Raw genomic sequence first — 20,174 nt, forward strand, 5'->3', positions numbered from 1 at the left:
GACTTATTTTAACGTAAATCATATATCGATGTGATGACGTTGCGTTTTCACGTCATTTTGACGTTACCAAAATTGATGCAAAAAGCGAGCGCGACGTCTCAGAAATAAGAATTATTTTTGAAATTGGCAGTCATGTATGAATTCAGTGTCGTCCGCCAGATGAATTCAGTGTTGTCCGCCAGATAAATTCAGTGGTGGCCGCCATTTGAATTAAGTGACGACCGCCAGTTAATATATATACATATGTATATGGCGGCCGCCAGCAAATAAGTGGCGACCATGCACCAGTTAATAAATGGCGACCGCCAGTAAAATGAATATCAATTATATACCCTGGCACCTATCGGCTTCCGTACATTATATGTATATAATTTCAAAAACAAGTTTGAGTTACATGTAGAAAAAGTTCAGTCAACAACGTATGACGACTTTATATGTTACACGAGCATAAAGAGAGAGTGATGGGTCCCCCACCTCCTCCAACATATACCGATATTGATAGATAAAACGAATATGTTTATTTATTCTTAAACACTTTAAGTTGCAAACTATTATTTGTTATTCTTGTGGATGAAGTCCTATGCTTAATGGTTATTGTGGTGTATATAAGGGTGAACATTTCTCGGGAGACGTGAAATAACCAACCAACTACTACCATCCACACTTTCGTTAACATCACACACACCCTACCTACACTTTCGTTAACACCACATACCACAACCCTTATTTTCATTAACACCACATACCACCACTTATACACCACGTACCACCATTCACATTTCCATAAACACCATTTACACACAGCTAATGCCACATCAGATGCTAACACTTGTGTTTTAACACTTTTTTTCTACACCAATCACACCACTACCTATACAGGTCTGAGAATTGATAGTTTTACATATCAATATCAACGAAAGAGATAGACCAATCACACCACTACCTATACAGGTCTGAGAATTGATAGTTTTACATATCAATATCAACGAAAGAGATAGACCAATCACACCACTACCTATACAGGTCTGAGAATTGATAGTTTTACATATCAATATCTACGAAAGAGATAGACCAATCACACCACTACCTATACAGGTCTGAGAATTGATAGTTTTACATATCAATATCTACGAAAGAGATAGATCTACCGTTATTACTTTGCATGTATCACCATCATACTACCACGCACATTTCCATTAACAACACTCATACACCACATACCACCACTCACACACCACTTACCACCACCTATATACCACATACCACCACCTGTACACCACATACCACCACCTGTACACCACTACTGCCACATCAGATGCCATCACTTACATCTTCTTTAACATTACTCACACCACTACCTATATAGGTCTGAGAATTGATAGTTTTACATAGCAATATCAACGAAAGAGATAGATCTACCGTTATTAGTTTGCATGTATTACCATCATACTATCATGCATATTTCCATTAACACCACCATACCACCACTCACATTTCCATTAACACCACATACTACCACCTATACACCACATACCACCACCCATATACCACTTACCACCACCTATACACCACTCAAACACCACCTATACAATCCATACCACCACCGGTACACCATTGCTGGCACACCAGATGTCATCACTTACATCTTCTTTAACATTACTCACAAAACTACCTATATAGTTTTGCATTTCTTAGCATAGCAATATCAACGAAAGAGATAGATCTACCGTTATTACTTTGCATGTATTACCATCATACTACCATGCATATTTCCATGAATACCACCATACCACCACTCACATTTCCATTAACACCACATACCACCACCTATACACCACATACCACCACTCATACACCACTTACCACCACCTATACACCACTCAAACACCACATACCACCACCTATACAACCCATACCACCACATGTACACCACTACTGGCATACCAGATGCCATCACTTACATTTTCATTAACATTACTCACACCACATCCTATATAGGTCCTAAGTTTTGCATTTCTTAGCATGACAATATTAATGAAAGAGATTGATCTACCGTTTTTAGTTTGCATGTATCACCACCATACTACCACCCACATTTCCATTAACACCACATATCATCACCTATACGCCACATACTACCACTTATACGCTAAATAACACCTACTCCCCACTATCGGCACACCAGTTCCCATGACTTAGGGTTTCTTTAACACTACTCACACTATTACCTATATAGGTCCTTAATTTTGCATCTCTTTCCATAATATTAATTAAAGAGATCTCAAGAAGAGACGCCGCCGCCGCCAGCGAAACAAGGCCAGGCAGTAATGGGGTAATCAACCTCTAGACAGTGTGGGGGGCTTTCATAGTCCCCCCGGCCCTTTTAAGGGCCACCCACATCTTTTGAAAAGATGCTGTATATCACAATGCTTGAGAAACGTACAAAAACTAAGTGGTAGTGTGTGGTGTACAAGTGGTGGTGAGTGGTGTATCAGTGGTGGTATGTGGTGTTAATGGAAATGTGAGTGGTAGTATGGTGTTGTTAATGGAAATGTGCGTAAAATGCATCTAATGCAGGATACTCTTTTTTCTTCTTTTTTTCCATTTTCAAGAGTAGGCTATAAATAATCAGATGCGGAAAGGGGGGTTTCTTTAGGTGTCAGAAGTGTGTCCTAACTCTTCCTTTGGTAAAAGGAATATAAATATATATACACTTTATACACCACCATACACCGTATATCGTTACCCCTTTACACGCTGCTCGCAATAATTATGTAGAATTAGATTTTCTTACATAACGTAGTGATGATCGGGAGAAAATAGAGGGGCGATTTCAAGGTCACAATATATATTATGACCTTCGCACAAATATAAAAATGTTGAGTGATTTGATGCGAAATTGAAATAATATATTATTTGACAAGAAAAAATTTCACGTATACAGCTTATGTATAGGTTAGACGGCAACTTTACTTGATAACGCCTATCAATATAACGACAACATATAGACATGAATTGTAAGATGTACGTCGTGACGTACTTTTTCGTTGTGATCTCATAAGGTGCGAAGTGCACAGATATCATAGTTGTTTTTATATACTATAAAACTGTTCTGCTATAGCCATAATAGTGTTGATGTCCACAGTACTTTTAGAGTAAAAATGAATTATTTTTAAATATATAGCGTAAAACTATATGCGATCCGGGTTAGAATAGGTCCTCACTACCCCTTGCTTGTCGTCAGAGGCGTCTAAATATGGGGTGTTCTTTCGGATGAGATCGCAAAAACCGAGGTTCCGTGTCACACCAGGTGTGAGACGATAAAGATCCCTCCCTGCTCAAAGGCCGTAAGCGCCGAGCATAAGCCTAGATTTTGCAGTCCTTCACGGGCAGTGATGACGTCGCCTTATGAGTGAATCATTCCCGAGTAAAAAATCAAAAAAAAAAAAAAAATCAATCACATAAGATTCAATACAAAGGCCTAATGCAGAAAGATCTAACTCAAACCACACAATATAGTGAACATATCCATAAACTATGTGCATGTTAACCGAATTCCGTAGCTGAGCTCATTGTTTACAAAATACCCGCGTTTCCGCGAAATGAAAACGAAACCTGGCATGTTCTATTTTTCAATCTTCTAAACGTTACTGGGTCACCAGTGAAGCAAACTGGCGAGAGCGTCGTTATATAACGAGAGAAAGCGGACCTCCTTGAAAACATCCCTCGGAATATCGGAGCTCATTGTTTACAAAATATCCTCGTTTCCGAGAAATGAAACCTGACGCCTATCTATTTTCTGTCAGCTGTTAGACGAGGTCCGTAAATTATGTGTAAATTGTTCATTTGATAAATGTGTTTCATTGAATAAATGTGTAAACTTTTAATTGTTCTTTAATTCTTTTTATTTGAAAATTTCACATAAAGGAATACACCAGGAATACAAAACGCTCACACGCTATCCCCCCAACACCTCGCCTGCTACACACCACCACCTCTCCCCACCTGCCCAGCTTGACCGCGCCAACCCCGCTTGACCGCGCCAGGTGGCCCCGGCCACCTGGCCAACTGCTTGACCCCCTCTATAAAACCCCGCACTCCAAACTACACTCAAAACTGCACTCCGTTGAACTCCCTATCGGACCGCACTCAAAACTGCACTCAGTTGAACCGGCCATCGGGACGCTGTATACTACTCTTATAGAAGTTATGATCTTGAACACTCTTTGTTATTTTCACTTTGCCATGTTCCTCTTATCTGTTGTATTATCCGCTGTATTATCTGCACCTTAATTCAATATTAATCATGATTAATTATGGTTGATATTTTTTACAATATATATTGATAATAACATGCCTGAACTGCTTTCAGTGCATTGATATGACAGCATTATCCCTGAATATGACTGACAATTCGGATTATTCATTTCTTGCCTGCAGTTGCTTATCGCTTTGTTGTTAGTGTAAAGGGTCACTCAGGGCATTTAAATGGAATATTTTGTATTTTATAAATGTATATCAAAACCATATTATGTAGTATGTGTTTATTTATACTGTACATATTCTAATACAAAATATCATGAAATTCAATCCTCACACTACATTTCTTCCAAAAACGCCATCATTTTGAAACACCTGTCACTCTTGCTAAAACTCGTGCAAAACGAGTTAAATACTAATTGCAATTTTACCAGTGTAACTCTTGTAGCTTAATCGAATTCATTCATGAAGATGATTTGCTCCAGACAAACATATCTGTAAGCTGGCAGTATTCAGAACGCTATCATTATTACATGTAGGCCTACATGTACACTTTCAGCAAATGAAAATAACATTCTGTTGTAAGGTATATTTGCATTGTAAAGCCCCTTTGAGCGTACATAGTGTATGAAAAAGGTGCTATATAAATATGGTGTCATTATTGTTTATTTCTAAAATTTAAAGCGTCTATAGAAATAAAGCAAACAAACAAACAAAGACTCATTCATTACAATGGATCAAATATGCAGTGTATTTGATATGACAACGATCGCAGTCCAAAGAATGACACCGTATGCAGCATGAATGCATTAAACTGAACTTTCAATAGTATTAAAATGATAAATGAGAGAGGAGGAATCCCCAATCTAGCCACGTTTTCGGTAGTTTTCAGATGGATCATATCTCTACGAAAGGACACTTTCTTTTATTTACATGTCCATTGATTTTGCCTTTGATATCTGTATCAATTAAAATGATATCCATTTCCCTATGAATGTGAATGGCGTGCAAATGAATCTTGATAAACATATCATCACGTTTTTAACGGCTGGAAATTCACTCACATCTCTCAAACCCTACAAGCAAAATGAGGGTCATTGGGAATGCGGCGGAAATGTGATTTTGTTAACTAATAACGAGTATGTCCACCATTGTCACTAATAACAGTGTGTAGGCGTGTTATTTACGGGAATTGCCTTGTGAGGAAGTTTAATTGCCGCCTCTCATTCAACAATGTTCTTCCAAGTATCTGCGGATTCTGAGCTAGCAGCTGCGCACACACCTACCTAGCTAATCGCACATTGTTTTTAAAGTCCAGTAACATACATGTAGCAGACCAATCATTAACTTTGATACCGTTCATTTAATGAAACTCACCGTGTGTGCACGCGAATTGTCCTACTGAAAAAGATTTCTTCATAAATGTGACACAGATGTGAACAATGAGCGTATTAATCTTTTACTAAATCTCGTACGTCAAAATCAACGACTGGAACTTCCGGCAGAAATGAAAGTAGAATGCAAATGTGAAAAAAAATCATTTTTTGAAAAATGTGAGGATAAGAACTACAACGCTTTACGTCAGCATACTTGTCATGGAGTGGTGATGGGCTTCATGAAGTTTGCTGGCGTTAAGAGTCGCAGTTTTTCCAAAAATAAAATTCATTTTCTAAATGCACATGATCATCAAGTTTTAACTATGGAGTTTAGAAACATTTTTCCAAATGACAAGACCGCCGCGGTGGCCTAGCGGTTAGAGCTTTCGCCCCGCATGTGAAATACCGTGGTTCGAATCCCGGCCGGTCAATTCAATGCATGGTCATTCATAACATTTTTGATATGTTTGATGTGGAATAGCCTATATTTCTTTTCTGGTGAGTTTTTTTTATCATCTATGTCAAATTCGGAATATGAATAAACCCGAGTTATCGTTCATTGCAGAAGTTATCTTCTCATTACGGAAGATATATCGCCCCGCTTCAATTTTTAATATGTTGTAAATATTGGTATTTGATCGCTTTATTTGAAATTCTATGAGATGCATATGGAGAGGAACTATTGCTCAATTCAAGGATCTCACAACACCAAAGACGCTAGAGAAAAGTTCGCAAAACACGTTGTACCACATCGGTCACCTGAGTCATATTGACCCTGTTTTTCTACAGCTGTTTACAAAAAAAAAAATGCAATACTGATTCGTATGAAAAATTTAGACTTCATGTTATGACCCCAACCTAGCCCAGTAGGGTTACGGCATAACCATGATTCAAGGTCACAAGGTAAACAACCATGGTATACATGTAAAATATAAAGCTTTATTATGAGAATTTTATAGAGAAAATATGATTACCCCACCTTAAACAGTTCACAAGTCATTGTTTATATCATGTTCTCTTAAGCGTAGATCAAAATCAGAGGACAGGGTTACACGGTTAAAAGGTCTGGTGCCAAAAGGCTCTGTCACAATGAATGCGTATTATATAATAGGAGAGCCTTGTCACTCACCATTCAAAAGCTATAGGCAAGGTTCAAGTTTCAGACAGATAGGCAGGGCAACGATAATATGCCCCCTACCACCACGCCCCCATCCCACATGTATTTTAGTCCTAGGGCATCAAAAAAACTTGAATACACACAACTTAAGCAAGTTTGCATTTTGATATGATTTAGTGTGGCCAAGCTGATCTTGAAATTAATTTGTTTTCATTAATTTCCTGACTGACTGAACATTAATACTTTAGTCTATATATGTCCTTTGTGTGGATTTTCTCGCAAGCAATGATTGATTGATTGAATATGGTTTTACGCCGCTTGCACAATATTTCAGTCATTTTACGATCATGATTTAATTATCATATGTAAACATTAACTAGTCCTCAGTTTCTTTAGATCAGAATCAGGCTGTCTATTGATTAGTATATCAGCAATTCTTCATTATTAGTTTTTATCGTTATTTTCAAAAACCAAAATTCTATTCAATTAGATATGTTTGAAATCATTTGCAACCAACGCAATAAACATCAGGAACTTTATCATTTCACACTGAACAAATTTACCTGTTGCTAGATGTGCATCAGGCGTCGATAAACCGAACACGTTAATTATTTCGATTGGGATATCTAGTGTAATATTTCTTTGCAATAAATTAAATGAGCACAAAGACATCTATCAGGCCCGTCGCATCAAAGTGTCTGCCCACTTTTATTATGACATGCAAAGTTGGTTATTTTTACATACAGAAGTCGATCTACATATACTTGTAGGCTTACCCCCCCCCCCCTTCTTAAAATAGCATCTCAGGAATATTGTAGTGAAGGTGTAAAATGCAACCTGTTAATTGAAAGTTCAACCTTTGTCCCTTTTCTTCTGCAATTTAGGATTTAGAGCTTTGAATTTCTGTTTTTAAATTTACTTGTCAAGAATTTTCAGTTTTCAATATTGTGAGTCAGCCCCCCCCCCCTTTTTTTTTCTAACGATGTTACTTATCTGATCATATCGAATGCTTTCACTGTGCTTTAAATTTCAAGGTGTCTGTTATTAAAACTGGTTACTTCTGAAATTCTCCATATCAATTACATTATGACTTAGAGAGAAATAAACATCAAACACGGCTATAACACCCAGCCCCTTCCCCAACTCTTCAATTAGACAAATACATATTTTAAAAGTTTTCTCCATAAAATCGAAGCAATTAAAACTTGTTTAATTCCATAGATATAAAACGACCTGTTAAACCTCAGCATAATAAAGAATTTGGGAACGTAAGCTTTACTATGCACTGTTTGTTAATGCTTAGGGTCGCAATGGTACCCCCTCTGAACTTCCGGTGTAAAGGGGCTGAGTGCAGAAATGTAGGTCATTATGGCCGGTTTCTTATGGTCCCGATCTACTTCTCGGGACCCTCAATTACGCTACCTGAAGAGGTTCGCATATTAATATCATAATGACTAAGCTCACCTCTGCTGTCCATGAGAAGAGTATGAAGGTGTTTCCCTCTACATTTCCATATAAAAATCCAATCCCTTATCGTGGTCAAATTCTACCCCCTTGGGTTATGATTTGAACAAACTTCAATCTGCACTACCTGGTGATGTTTACATATTGATATGATTATTCAGGTCCCTGCTGTTATTGAAATTGATTGATTGTTTTACGTCCCGTCGAGAGTTTTCACTCATATTGAGACGTCAGCAGCTTTTGGTGAAATAAAAATAAAACCGATCAATGCTTAGCACTCAGGGTTGTAGCTGCGTGGTTTCTTTAACGTGCCAGCGCCTGCCGCGACAAGGGACTCCCGTATTAAGTTCATAACCCCAAAAGAACCGTGATTCTCATTTCTAGATGTCGATCGCCTGCATGGCGAAGGAACGCTGACTACATATGTTCAAGTTTTAAATCTCGAATTCACAACCTCCCGGTTATGAAGCGAACTCTGTCACTCAGCTCCCGCGATTGAGAAAAAGTTCACAGATTTCTCCTATATATTCCCGTGTAAAAACTTTAATCCCATATTGTGCGCATCCTACAGAACACAATTTGAACAAATTAGAATTAAGGAATTAGGTCTTCTTTTTTTCGTGGAATACCTTATTCCAACGATAAAAATCATTTATCCGGGTTAGAATAGGTCTTCCGTACCCCTTGCTTGTCGTAAGAGGCGACTAAATGGGGCGGTCCTTCGGATGAGACAGCAAAAACCGAGGTCCCGTGTCACAGCAGGTGTGGCACGATGAAAATCCCTCCCTGCTCAATGGCCATAAGCGCCGAGCATAAGCCTATATTGTGCAGCCCTTCACCGGCAGTGGTGACGTCTCCATATGAGTGAAATATTCTCGAGAGGGACGCTAAACAATATTCATTCAATTCATTGATCTGATAAAAGATATGATTTGAGTTGAATTAACGAGTTATTCTTAGACTACATTATATATCATTTCGAGATGGTGTTGTTTACTGTTGAGCAAACGGATTTCTTGTGGACTGAACAATGTAGTTATAAAAGGATGAGTTAGAGATAAGTCCTGTTTAGAGAAAATTGCTGGAATTTTGTTGAGTGGAACTGGAATTATGTGCAAAGTTCGATTTCGGTAATAACGGAAAGCGTGGGACACGTGATAGTCATGATGTGGGATGCCAGGTATAGGGTTCTCTTGAGGGTTGTCACGGCATCCAGGTGGACAAGTGAGTGTTACAGAGCGTTTTTCGAGTTTTATCAGTGAACTTCGAAGGCGTCACAGCTGTTGTAACGTCGTACGGATGCCTCGTCTCGGTGCCCACTCATAAACATATTATGCCGGAGTTGGGAACCATAATCGTTAAGGGCTACGATATTACAGTGTCTCTGAGGCAGTGTGCGGTGGATCTGGTATTTGGGTTCGTGACATGAAGGAAGTTGTCGCAAGGTGCAAACTGGACTATTGTCATTCCCGGTTGAATACATTTAACTCTCAGCCCGAAATTGCAGAAACAGAAGCGCGTTGTCATATTAGGGGGGGGGGGGTGTCTCAAATAGCCATCTTTATTTCATTTTGCATAATTAATTATTATTTATATTTGATATTTGTTTGTTTTTGTTTAATAAATTTATATGTCGATAAAAATATTAAGTTTTTTTTTCTTTTCAGGATTCCCTAATCTATATATAAATACGAAGCATCCAGAGGAATCCCCAACATTCTAATAGAAAGTAGTTCCTGCTATTTATTATTTTTTTGTTGAATACGATATTCCAATAATTTTTCAATCAACGAAAAAGCGTGCAACATGTAAAATTAAATGATTCTGTAAAGCTTGGAGATATTTGCATATCGATATGCATAAGCAGGACTCCTTCAGAACATTTTGAAAGCAAACTTTTATCTGCACTACCTGGGCATGTTTGCCTACTAATATCAGTATTCGTAAGTCTACTGTTAAAAAAGTGTTCCTCTATATATTCATACAAAATACTGACACTATATTGTGGCCCCCATCCTACCCACGAGGATCATGATTTGAAGAAATGTCTCCTTTAAGAAAAAATATTGAAACGAAAGCTGTTATTTTGAAGATGAAGCACTCTAAATGGATGGAATATCGACGAAAATTGGAAATTGTAATTAAAATACATGTTTCACTTGAAACCCGTTGATTTGTATCATATTTGAAAACAATGTGTCCTTGAACATATATGACAAGCTTAGAAGAACAAGAGGCCCATGGGCCACATCGCTCACCTGAGTTACCTTGGTCCATATCAGAAGACTTTACATATGTATTTGCATGTAAAACCGTAGTCCCTATTATGGCCCGAACCTACTCCTGGAGGCCATGTTTTTTGCAAACTTGAATCTACACATGTCAGAAAGCTTTCATGTAAATGTGAACTTCTTTGGCCCAATGGTTCTTGAGAAGAAGATTTAAAAAAAAAACCAACAAAATCCTATATATTTGTATGTAAAACTTTGATTCCCTTGTGGCCCCATCCCCCCCCCCCCCCCCCGGGTGGCCATGATTTGAACAAACTTGAATTAGTCTAGTCAATCTAGCTCAAAACTGAGGAAAACCTCCAACTAATTGCAACATGCAACAGAAATGAAATTTTGATTATTCATGCAAGAAAACACATGCAAACAACATATTAAAAATCGGCTTTTGTATTTCCATGGGAAAATTGGAATTTTGGGGTAAAAGGATGTGTTTTTTCATGAAAATCGCTAAAAACTGGAAATTGAGGAAAATGTCCATTTTATGTAATATACAGTAAAAATAAGTTTCATACCTCAAATTTCAACCTGGGATTGTTCGATTATTTTTTTTTTACAGCAGAATATATTCTTTCCTTGACTGTAATTTTTGGGTAAAATCTTGCTTTTTTGAATATAATTGTTAATGGTTGAAATTTTAAGAAGAAAACCCACATTTTGTCATACATTTGAGTCTACCAATAAAAAATTGATGTTAGGGTTTATTTTAAAAACTGCTCAACAAGTAAGATATATAGATTATTGGCAATGTATATGAAAAATACCATTTTAGGTAGGAAAACCTACCTTTTTCTAAAACAAAAATAGTGAAAAACTGGAAATAATAGGAAATGACTGTTTTATAAAAAATATGACAGTGATCTTATGAATTTAAGAATAAAAGTCCAAATCCACAACTAAATTTTCTTCACCAAAATTTAATCTTCATTTTCCAACAAAAAATCGTTAAAAACTGGATTTCGGAAGAAAATACTTTTTCCTGTCCATTAGGCATATATGAGTTACCACATGAAGATTTATACATTAAAATAAACTGTTAACACAAAACAAATGCCCCTTCAAAAATGGTCTGTAAAAGATGACCTACATTTTTGCAGTTACTCCCCTTACATCGGAAGTTGGAGGCGCGCTTACCATTCCGGTCCTATGTTTCACATAAATACATGTAGTATTTTAAAACAAACAGTGTATAGTAAAGCTTACGTTACCAAATTCTTTATTAAGCTTCGTTTTAAAACTTTGTACTACATCTATGACGAAACAAGGTTCAGTTTCTTAGATTTTATAAAGAAATCTTTAATACGTGCTCTTCGTCAAGTTCTAGAGTTTGGGAAAGGGGGGGGGGGTGTTATAGCCGTATTTGATGTTTAGTTCTATCCAAATTATTGTGCAATTAATACCGAGAATTTCAGGAGTAATCTGTTTTAAAAACAATGGACACATATAATTAAAAGCAAAAGGAATCAGGCACGCAGCATCGTAAAAGGGGGGGGGGGGGGGATGTGAAGATAATTTCACAATATTGCCTGAAAATTGACAAGTAAATTTTAATCCAAAGTTATAAAAATCCTTCATTGGTGTGAGTGTGTGTGTGTGGGGGGGGGGGGGGGGGGGGTAGTAAGGTTGTTCTCTCAGTTCCATTTTACACTTCCACTGTGTACAGTTCACGACAATGCTATTTTTAAAAAAAAGAGGAGGGAGGGAAACAAATCTGTCTAAAAATCGACCTCTGTACGTAAACATTTATCAACTTTGCATGTAATGATACAAGGTGTAGAGCCATTATTGCTACGTGCCTGATAATTATATAAGTGATCATTTGAGTAATTGCAGTACAGTTCAGTCCATGATTTTACAAGTACAACGGCTAGTGTCACAATTTGCCTTGCATTTACAGCGAAAAACGTTCAAAAGTTTATCTGGCGCGACTTGTAATTTAGTTTTAACGGATACAAGAATTGTTGAAAGCAGTGATAAGCCCCAATTCGAAGGATCCAAATTAATCATTTCTTTAGTCCACTCTATGACTTAAAAAATTCTTGCAGTGCTCCTTTTCTGCAGCTGTAGTTAGTAGTTAGTGGCAATGACTGAACTTATAAAAATGATAGTGTTAGACAATTCTTCACAAAGCAAATCTCCTATAAGTGTCTCTATGGTATTCCATCGTACAAAGTCGATATGACATCGACACCAGAATATATCTTTTTCTCGATGAAATACTCATATAGGAAGGTGAAGATAACGAACAGTGATCCATCTCGTAACTCCTATAAGCAATACAAAATAGAGAGGTGGGCAAACACGGACCCCTGGATATACCAGAAGTGGGATCAGGTGCCTATGGGCTATAAGGAGTAAGCACCCCCTGTTGACCGGTCACACCCGCCGTGAGCTCTATATCTTAATAAGGCAAACGGAGTTACCCTTATTCAATATCATTGTGCCAAAAATGGCCTAACAATCTATATGAAACAAGTCAGACAGATTTGACCCAATGATAGGTTATATTGGCAAAGTAGATTGTTATAACGACCATACATTTTGCGAAATGCTGACTTCAAACGAAACAGCTGAAACCCCTTCACCATCAACTTGTTTGTCAGTAGCCTGCCTCCATTTAAAAACTAATCATATACAGAATTTTTTCGCGATTTGTCTACATTTTGACTATACAGGACCTGTTCCGATGCCGAACATTCTTGACGTTGTGTCACATCCTGTGAATGCATCTACAAAGGGCAAGGATTGACAAAGTTTCGTTCCTAAAAAGACGTCTGGTTTTAACGATATTCTTCACTTAGGGGCAAGATCAAAAATTCAATGTCTCACAAAAAACTAAGTTCACATAATTTTCACCAAGAACCCCCCCCCCCCCCCCCTTTAAAACTTAATATGACAAATGTTGAAACTAATCGAATAACAAAAAAGGAACGTACGATTATAAATAACACTATGTATACCTTTTCTACTGTTTATTTACAAATGAAAGTGTACATTAAATCTATGAAATGTTCATTAATATGTTTTAAATATTATGTGGTATTCAACAGTGGCTTGTCTTTTTCCTTTTTCCACTAAAGTGTAATCGATGTCGGATGACAGAAATTTGCGGAAGTTTTTTTCCCTCCCTCTAACTAATTGAATTTAAATTTCCATCCGACATTGACTTCGTCCCTTAGGGCAGTTATGTTTATTTCAAAGTTCGTTGCTATTTCTGTGCTTTATATATAGACATTTCAAACACAATGTGCATTTTGTATGATCTTCTAAAATTTACGATAAATAACTGTATCCCATTTCCATTCTCAATGATCGTGTGCCAGCTTGGCGAGAATTCCATCGTCATCGAAAACAAGTTTTGTCTTGAATAGATGGCCGGGCGGTCTAGCGCGCTGTTCGCATGCTGCTAGGAGATGTGGTTCCGCAGGTCGTGAGCCCAAGACTAATTAGATAGATTTTTATTATTTATATTATCAATGTTTTATTATCATTATTACCCATGAATGACTCCCCAAACCTGAATTTGAAAAAGAAAAGCAAAAATACTTTACTTACTTAATTTTATAAAAGTTTTTAATACAAAACGCTTGCTCAAATGATGAAGATACAAAATAACTGAAACTTTTAACCCGAATGGCTTTCCATACTTTTTTTTTAACAACCGTAATTCCCCCTTGTAAATTGACACTAATTCTTTAAGATTTCATTTATAATTGATTATTCATAACTTCTAAAGTAAATACTGTGTTTTAAAATTAAAATTAATTCAGTAGAGGGTCAAACAAAATATTTTGAAGCTTTATTCGCGAAAGTTCCCCGGGAATGGAAGTCGGCAAAGAATATGAGATGCTGCGCAATATTGTATGTATATAGAAGGTCTTAAAATCACCTTTTTAATACAACTGTTAAGCTGTTTAATCGCGTTTTTTATTACATGCACTTTAGATCGTCGTGTATAACTTTATTCCGATGACTGTCACAGTTAAGGTATCACACCGGTAATTATTTTCACTATATATTACTATAGAGGGGAAAAAATCATTAAAAATCAGTTTACAAAATTGATGCCGAATAACGCAGTCAGACACGTTCTATGTTACCTATCTCGTCTGCCGACACCAGAAAAACAACACCCTACGCGGCATTTTCGAAAAAAAATTACCCGCAAACAAGACTACCCTCAAATCCACGTGTTTTTCACATGTGTGTAAACAGCCGGAGTGCACCTCAGGAAGTAGCCTCAGCTACCAACAGCAAATAGTTCCTTTGTATACACTTGATTATTTCTACAAATTACACAAAATTTCCTAATCAGGGGTACAAAAATTAAGAGAAAAGAAGAAGAGGAAATGAGAAAAATCGCGCAAGGAAAAAAAATATTTCTTTAAATATATGGAACTACAATTGACTAACTTCATTTTGATTGGACAATTACCGGTGTGATACCTTAAGTTACTCCCCTGTACGTGTACGGCGTGCCGTAAACATCACAAATTATCGATGGTTTACTAAAACATTTAAGTCTAAATTTTAAATATTTCCCATTGTCCGATTTTGTTCGATTTTTTGTATTTTGTTAATCACGCTTTTGTTTATTAAATTCCGTCGAGTTTGTTTCTGCTGCAATTACTTTGAGGTGATTTGCTAGATTGACTAGACTAAATCTGCATTATGTCAGAAAGCTTTCATGTAAATATCAGCTTTTCTGGCTTAGTGGTTTTTGGGAAGAATATTTTTAAAGACTGTCCCTATATATTTGCATGTAAAACTTTGATCCCCTATTGTGGCCTAATCCGACCCCCGGGGGCCATGGTTTTAAGAATTTTAGAATCTGCACTATATCAGGAAACTTTCATATAAATCTCAGCTTTTCTGGCTCAGTGGTTCTTGAGGAGAAGATTTTTAAAGATTTCCCCTATATATTAGCATGTAAAACTTTGATCCCCTATTGTGGCCCCATCCAACCCTCCCGGGGCCATGATTTTGACAATTTAGAATCTGCACTACCGAATAAAGCTTATCTATAAATTTCATCTTTTCTAGCCCAGTGGTTCTTGAGAAGATTTTTTAATGCCCTACTCTATTTTTACCTTTTCTTCATTTTCTCCCCTTGGAAGGTGGACTGATCCTTTATTTTAACAATTTAAAATTCCCTTTACCTAAGGATGCTTTGTGCCAACTTTGGTTGAAATTGGTCCAGTGGTTTTTGAGAAAAAGTCAAAAATGTCAAAAGTTTACAGACGGACGGACTCCGGAATACGGGTGATCAGAAAAGCTCACTTGAGCTTTTAGGTCAGGTGAGCTAAAAAGGACATTGAAAGGAAAGCTGCCATTTTGAAGCTGAAACAATATTTATTGATGAAAAATCCTAAAGTAAGAGAAATTCCAGCGACGTACCTATTTATGTCAATCCCTCCTAAACCTATGACGGATCAATCACATTTTTTTCTGAAAGTCACATGCAACGCCTAAAAATGCTAATTCTGACTAGAATTTGTCCAATTTAAATTCCCTTTCTTACAATCCAGAGAGCGGTGTTCTCAATTCGCGTGGTTTTAATATAAATTGTAATGTTCGCTAACAATGTTGTGAATCTACGGAAGCCAATAAATGTCGGGGTATAGAATTAATTTCAATTTAGCAGGCGCCGCCACTTAATTTATCTGACGGCCGCCACTTAATTCATTATCTGGCGACCGCCATATAAATCAGCTGGCGGTCGTCGCTTAATTTAACCGACGGTGGCCAGTTATTCAACTCTCTCTCTCTCTCTCTCTCTCTCTCTTGTTAGTAAAATGTTGAACCGAAAAGTGAACGGAATCTAAGAATGGGAATGACTTATGTGGACAAGATAGCAAAACTTTGGATTTTTTTAAAAAATGCACCAAAATAATTTTATCTTATGATTCTGCATCATAAATTGACAAAGCGAGGTCAAACGTTAGTATCAAATTTGATAAAGCGTTTAATAAGAATTTAGTAATTTCGGCATTGGTAGAGGCGTTAGCGATCAGCAACATCTATAGGTAGAGAATGGAAATAACATGCGCGGTTTATATGACCCCCCCCCCCCCCCCAAAAGGGGTCGAAAGTAACTTTTTCTACCACAGGCTAATTTTAGCCTGTGAGTAAAAAATGCACAGGCTAAAATGAAAACATACAAGCTAGAATAAAAATAGTAAAGCAGTGTTCAATTATTTTTTTTTTCATTTTTTTTTTAATCAATGATATTCCCCATCCTTACTGGGCCTAGTGGGTCAACAGGCATCGTTTGAACAAGACACTAATTTACGTAAGTCATATGGTGCAATGTATAGGTATCTTGATTATCGCACCTCTAATCCACAACCTGTTTACCGCAGGCCTAGATTCAGTCTTCCAATTCCATGCCACATCAGGGTTGTCACTAGTGATTTTTCAAAGCGAATCGCGGACTCGTGGTTTTATAAACAGCACGATCACGGGTCGCATGAACTTTTTTGATAATCGTTTACGCGGTGAGCAGTGCACACGTGCCTTCACTACAACCTACGGAAGCATATTAGGGCCGCAGCAGTATCTCAATATGAGAATAAAATAATTTAGATAGGACAGTCTAATGATTCTGATAAAACTAACTTCCGGAAGACTTGGTAAAACATAGACTACGGTTTAAAAAAAAGATAAATGAATAACAAAAACCTCGTACTTCAATTCAATGTAATCACCCCTATAAGTAAACAGGACTCGTGGCACATGTCTATGTTTTCCATCATAATGCAATGCGCGATGTCCGCGTTTCTTAAAAAAAAATCATAAAAGAATAATCCGGATAGAGACGGTAGTTGAAATCGGTCGTCCATGTAAGCGTTTGTATGATTCAGAGTGCAAGTTTAAGAAAAGCGAATAGCGCATCACCGTATAAAACGGATACGATACGGTCATAATTTGTAAATCACCACTTGCTAAGATTTTCGAGTGTCCACTATTTATACTCGCTATTTTTCAAATGTACTCGCATTTTGCGAGTATTTCTCGCTAATCCCGATCCCCCCCCCCCCCTTTCGTAGCAAAGCGTCAATAACGCACATGTACATGTATCAATATACACATAATACCGTGCATATGTACACTTACAACAGGAAATGTGGTATGTATAAAACAACGATAATACATTATCTTATTAAGTCGTATTGCTTGTCGTAATAGGCGACTGATGGGGCGGTCCTTCGGATGAGAAACGAAGCCCCATGTCAGAGCGGGTGTGGCACGATAAATATCCCTCCCTGCTCAAAGGCCGTAAACGCCAAGGAAACGGTGACGTATTTCCTTAAGAGTGAAAAATTATATCTACAACCAACAAACCACTTAATATGGATCATAATCGTCACTACTCTCATTGGTTCTGTTTCAGTCTTTCTTCAGGTTCAACACTAATCCGCAGGGTATCGGTAAATGTACGAACTTTTTCATCGATCCATCCCAAATGAGGCAAAAATTTATACCCAACGTACTCAATTATTGAATGACTGATGTTTTCCACCGCACTTAACAATTTTTCAGTTATCTGGTGACATCCAGTTTTTATTGGTGGAAGAGAGAACCCAGATACGATGTACCTGGGAATAGACCACGACCTTCCGAAAGTAAAATGGGAAACTTTCTCATTTACGTAGTAGTTACCCCATATGATATTGTTGGTTATGTGCAGATACCCGATGGGTGTGGTCATAATGACACGAGGGAGCGTAGCTCCCGAGTGTCATTATGACCACGCCCATCGGGTATCTGAACATAATCAACAATATTATATGGGGTAAGTGACTTGTACCATAGTTTACTATTATTCACTATATTTTATTATAGCTTTCGGAAGCGCGGTCGCCTGTTTACAATATGATGCCAATTGTTATGTCTTTACATTACACTTTGAACACCATATATTTCTATCATAATGACTTTCTATCACCGAAAAATGTATGTTCGTTAATTGTTTTTTAAAAAAGCCGTTTTTAAAGTGCATATAAATGTTTGGACTGTTGGTTTTGATATTTTTATTTTAATACATATTTTGACTAAATTGGCTGGAAAAACATTTACATGTATACACAATAGATTTAAAAAAAAAAAAATGGAGAAACATAAGAAAAAAAAAAAAGAATTGTAAGACGCGAAACCATAAAAGAAACACAAGTCTGATTCACTCTGTTCGCTAAACAAGTTTATCTCTCAAACGCGTTCTTATCACGTGACTGGGTCTTTTATGAAACTCTTTATAAATGATACCCGTATTTCTACTTACACGTGTTTCTCGACTTGAGGAGAATATGGAAATAGAAAGTCTTTGGGACGAGACCATTGACGATATTATCTTGTATTAAGGTTTACATGTAAGTGAGATTCAGTGTGAATATCTATAATGTATTTGGAGAATTTAGTCTGAGTCAGTTATCCGTGTTTGATATGTGCAATTTTGATCTGGAGGAACTTCATACAGTGGACAGTGATGTTGATTTGTTTTTTCGAGAATGTGGGCGGGGTTTGAAGAAAAGTGTGGGTTATGTACAGATAACCCACACTTTTAACAAAAGAAAGCACGCCAAGCTATGGTACAATGGATTCGAACCACCTCCACCTGAAGTATGGATATTACTATCCCACGTGCATTTTATTATACCGGTAGAAGGTCAATCTCTAAAGCTTAAAAAAGGCGTGAAACGATTACATGAATCGAACGAGGGATGGGATAGACTGGGAATTCACACATTTCAGAGAAATTATTGCCATCAAAATATTCTAAACAAAAAAGGGGGGAGGTTAGTAATATCCATACTTAAGGTGCCTGTGTTCGAACCCGCGTCGACAGAGGTGAGATGCCGGGTGACTTTCAGCGCGATGCTCTAAACACTCGGCCTAGGAGGCTTTAAAATTTAATGTGTCACATAAATGTATTATATGCCAACTGGAGGACTAAATTAGATTTAATCATCTTGAAAACATCTAGTTCGATGAAAGGAAAGTTTGATTTTCCCGAAAATAGTGTTGTTGGAAAAAGTATTTGATCTGTTGTTTTCGGCGGGGGGGGGGTGGGGCTTTATTCATTGTGTAACCTCATAAAAATGACAAACCCGGGGAAAGGATGTTACTCCAAGGCACCTGCTAAATATTTTTCATGGTTAGTTAATGGATTTAATATACATACATGCATTACAGTAGTATAAAGAATATGAAACGGTGGGTTCCGTGGGTGACTCCCTATTCTCTCTGTAATTTCTGCTCCCCTTCATAATAAGCTTTTTGATTTGGCACGTTAAAAAACCCTCAATGCAAAGCCACTGAGCGCTAAGCGTAGGTCTACATTTGCGGTTTTGCACCAACAGCTGATGGAGATTATGTATTCTAACAAACTATTTGAAGTAAATCAAAGAAAGTTTTTTGTAAGCCGTGTTTATTTCTTTCGACTTACTGTGCTTTCTGTAAGCCGTGTTGTTGATGATGTAAATATCCCAGTGTGGGTGGGGACCTATACAGGATCTCACGATGTCAGGTCTCGCTTCATGGTATAGTCTCCAGAGCCATTTGACGTGTTGTACACTGCCCTGTGATTGTACACACTCTCCGGTCTTCTGTAAGTCCTCTAAAAACGCTCCTCGTTCACTCTCAGTCATGCGTACTTTATCTAGAGGGATG

General features: G+C 37.3%; 2 protein-coding genes across 5 annotated transcripts in view; both read right to left on the reverse strand.

Moving 5' to 3' along the window:
* Nucleotides 1-20,174, reverse strand: part of LOC125676214 (uncharacterized) — a 499,894-nt gene that overhangs the window by 372,574 nt on the left and 107,146 nt on the right. The gene's annotated exons all lie outside the window — the stretch shown is intronic.
* LOC130052891 (uncharacterized) overlaps nt 12,179-20,174 on the reverse strand; it is a 56,804-nt gene continuing 48,808 nt past the window's right edge. Inside the window, exon 5 of the mRNA XM_056159085.1 lies at nt 12,179-12,592. Within this exon, the coding sequence (XP_056015060.1) occupies nt 12,573-12,592 (20 nt within the window). The 3' untranslated portion in view covers nt 12,179-12,572. The remainder of the gene's footprint in view (nt 12,593-20,174) is intronic.

This window comes from Ostrea edulis, chromosome 3, assembly GCF_947568905.1.
Source record: "Ostrea edulis chromosome 3, xbOstEdul1.1, whole genome shotgun sequence".
Classification (NCBI taxonomy): domain Eukaryota; kingdom Metazoa; phylum Mollusca; class Bivalvia; order Ostreida; family Ostreidae; genus Ostrea; species Ostrea edulis.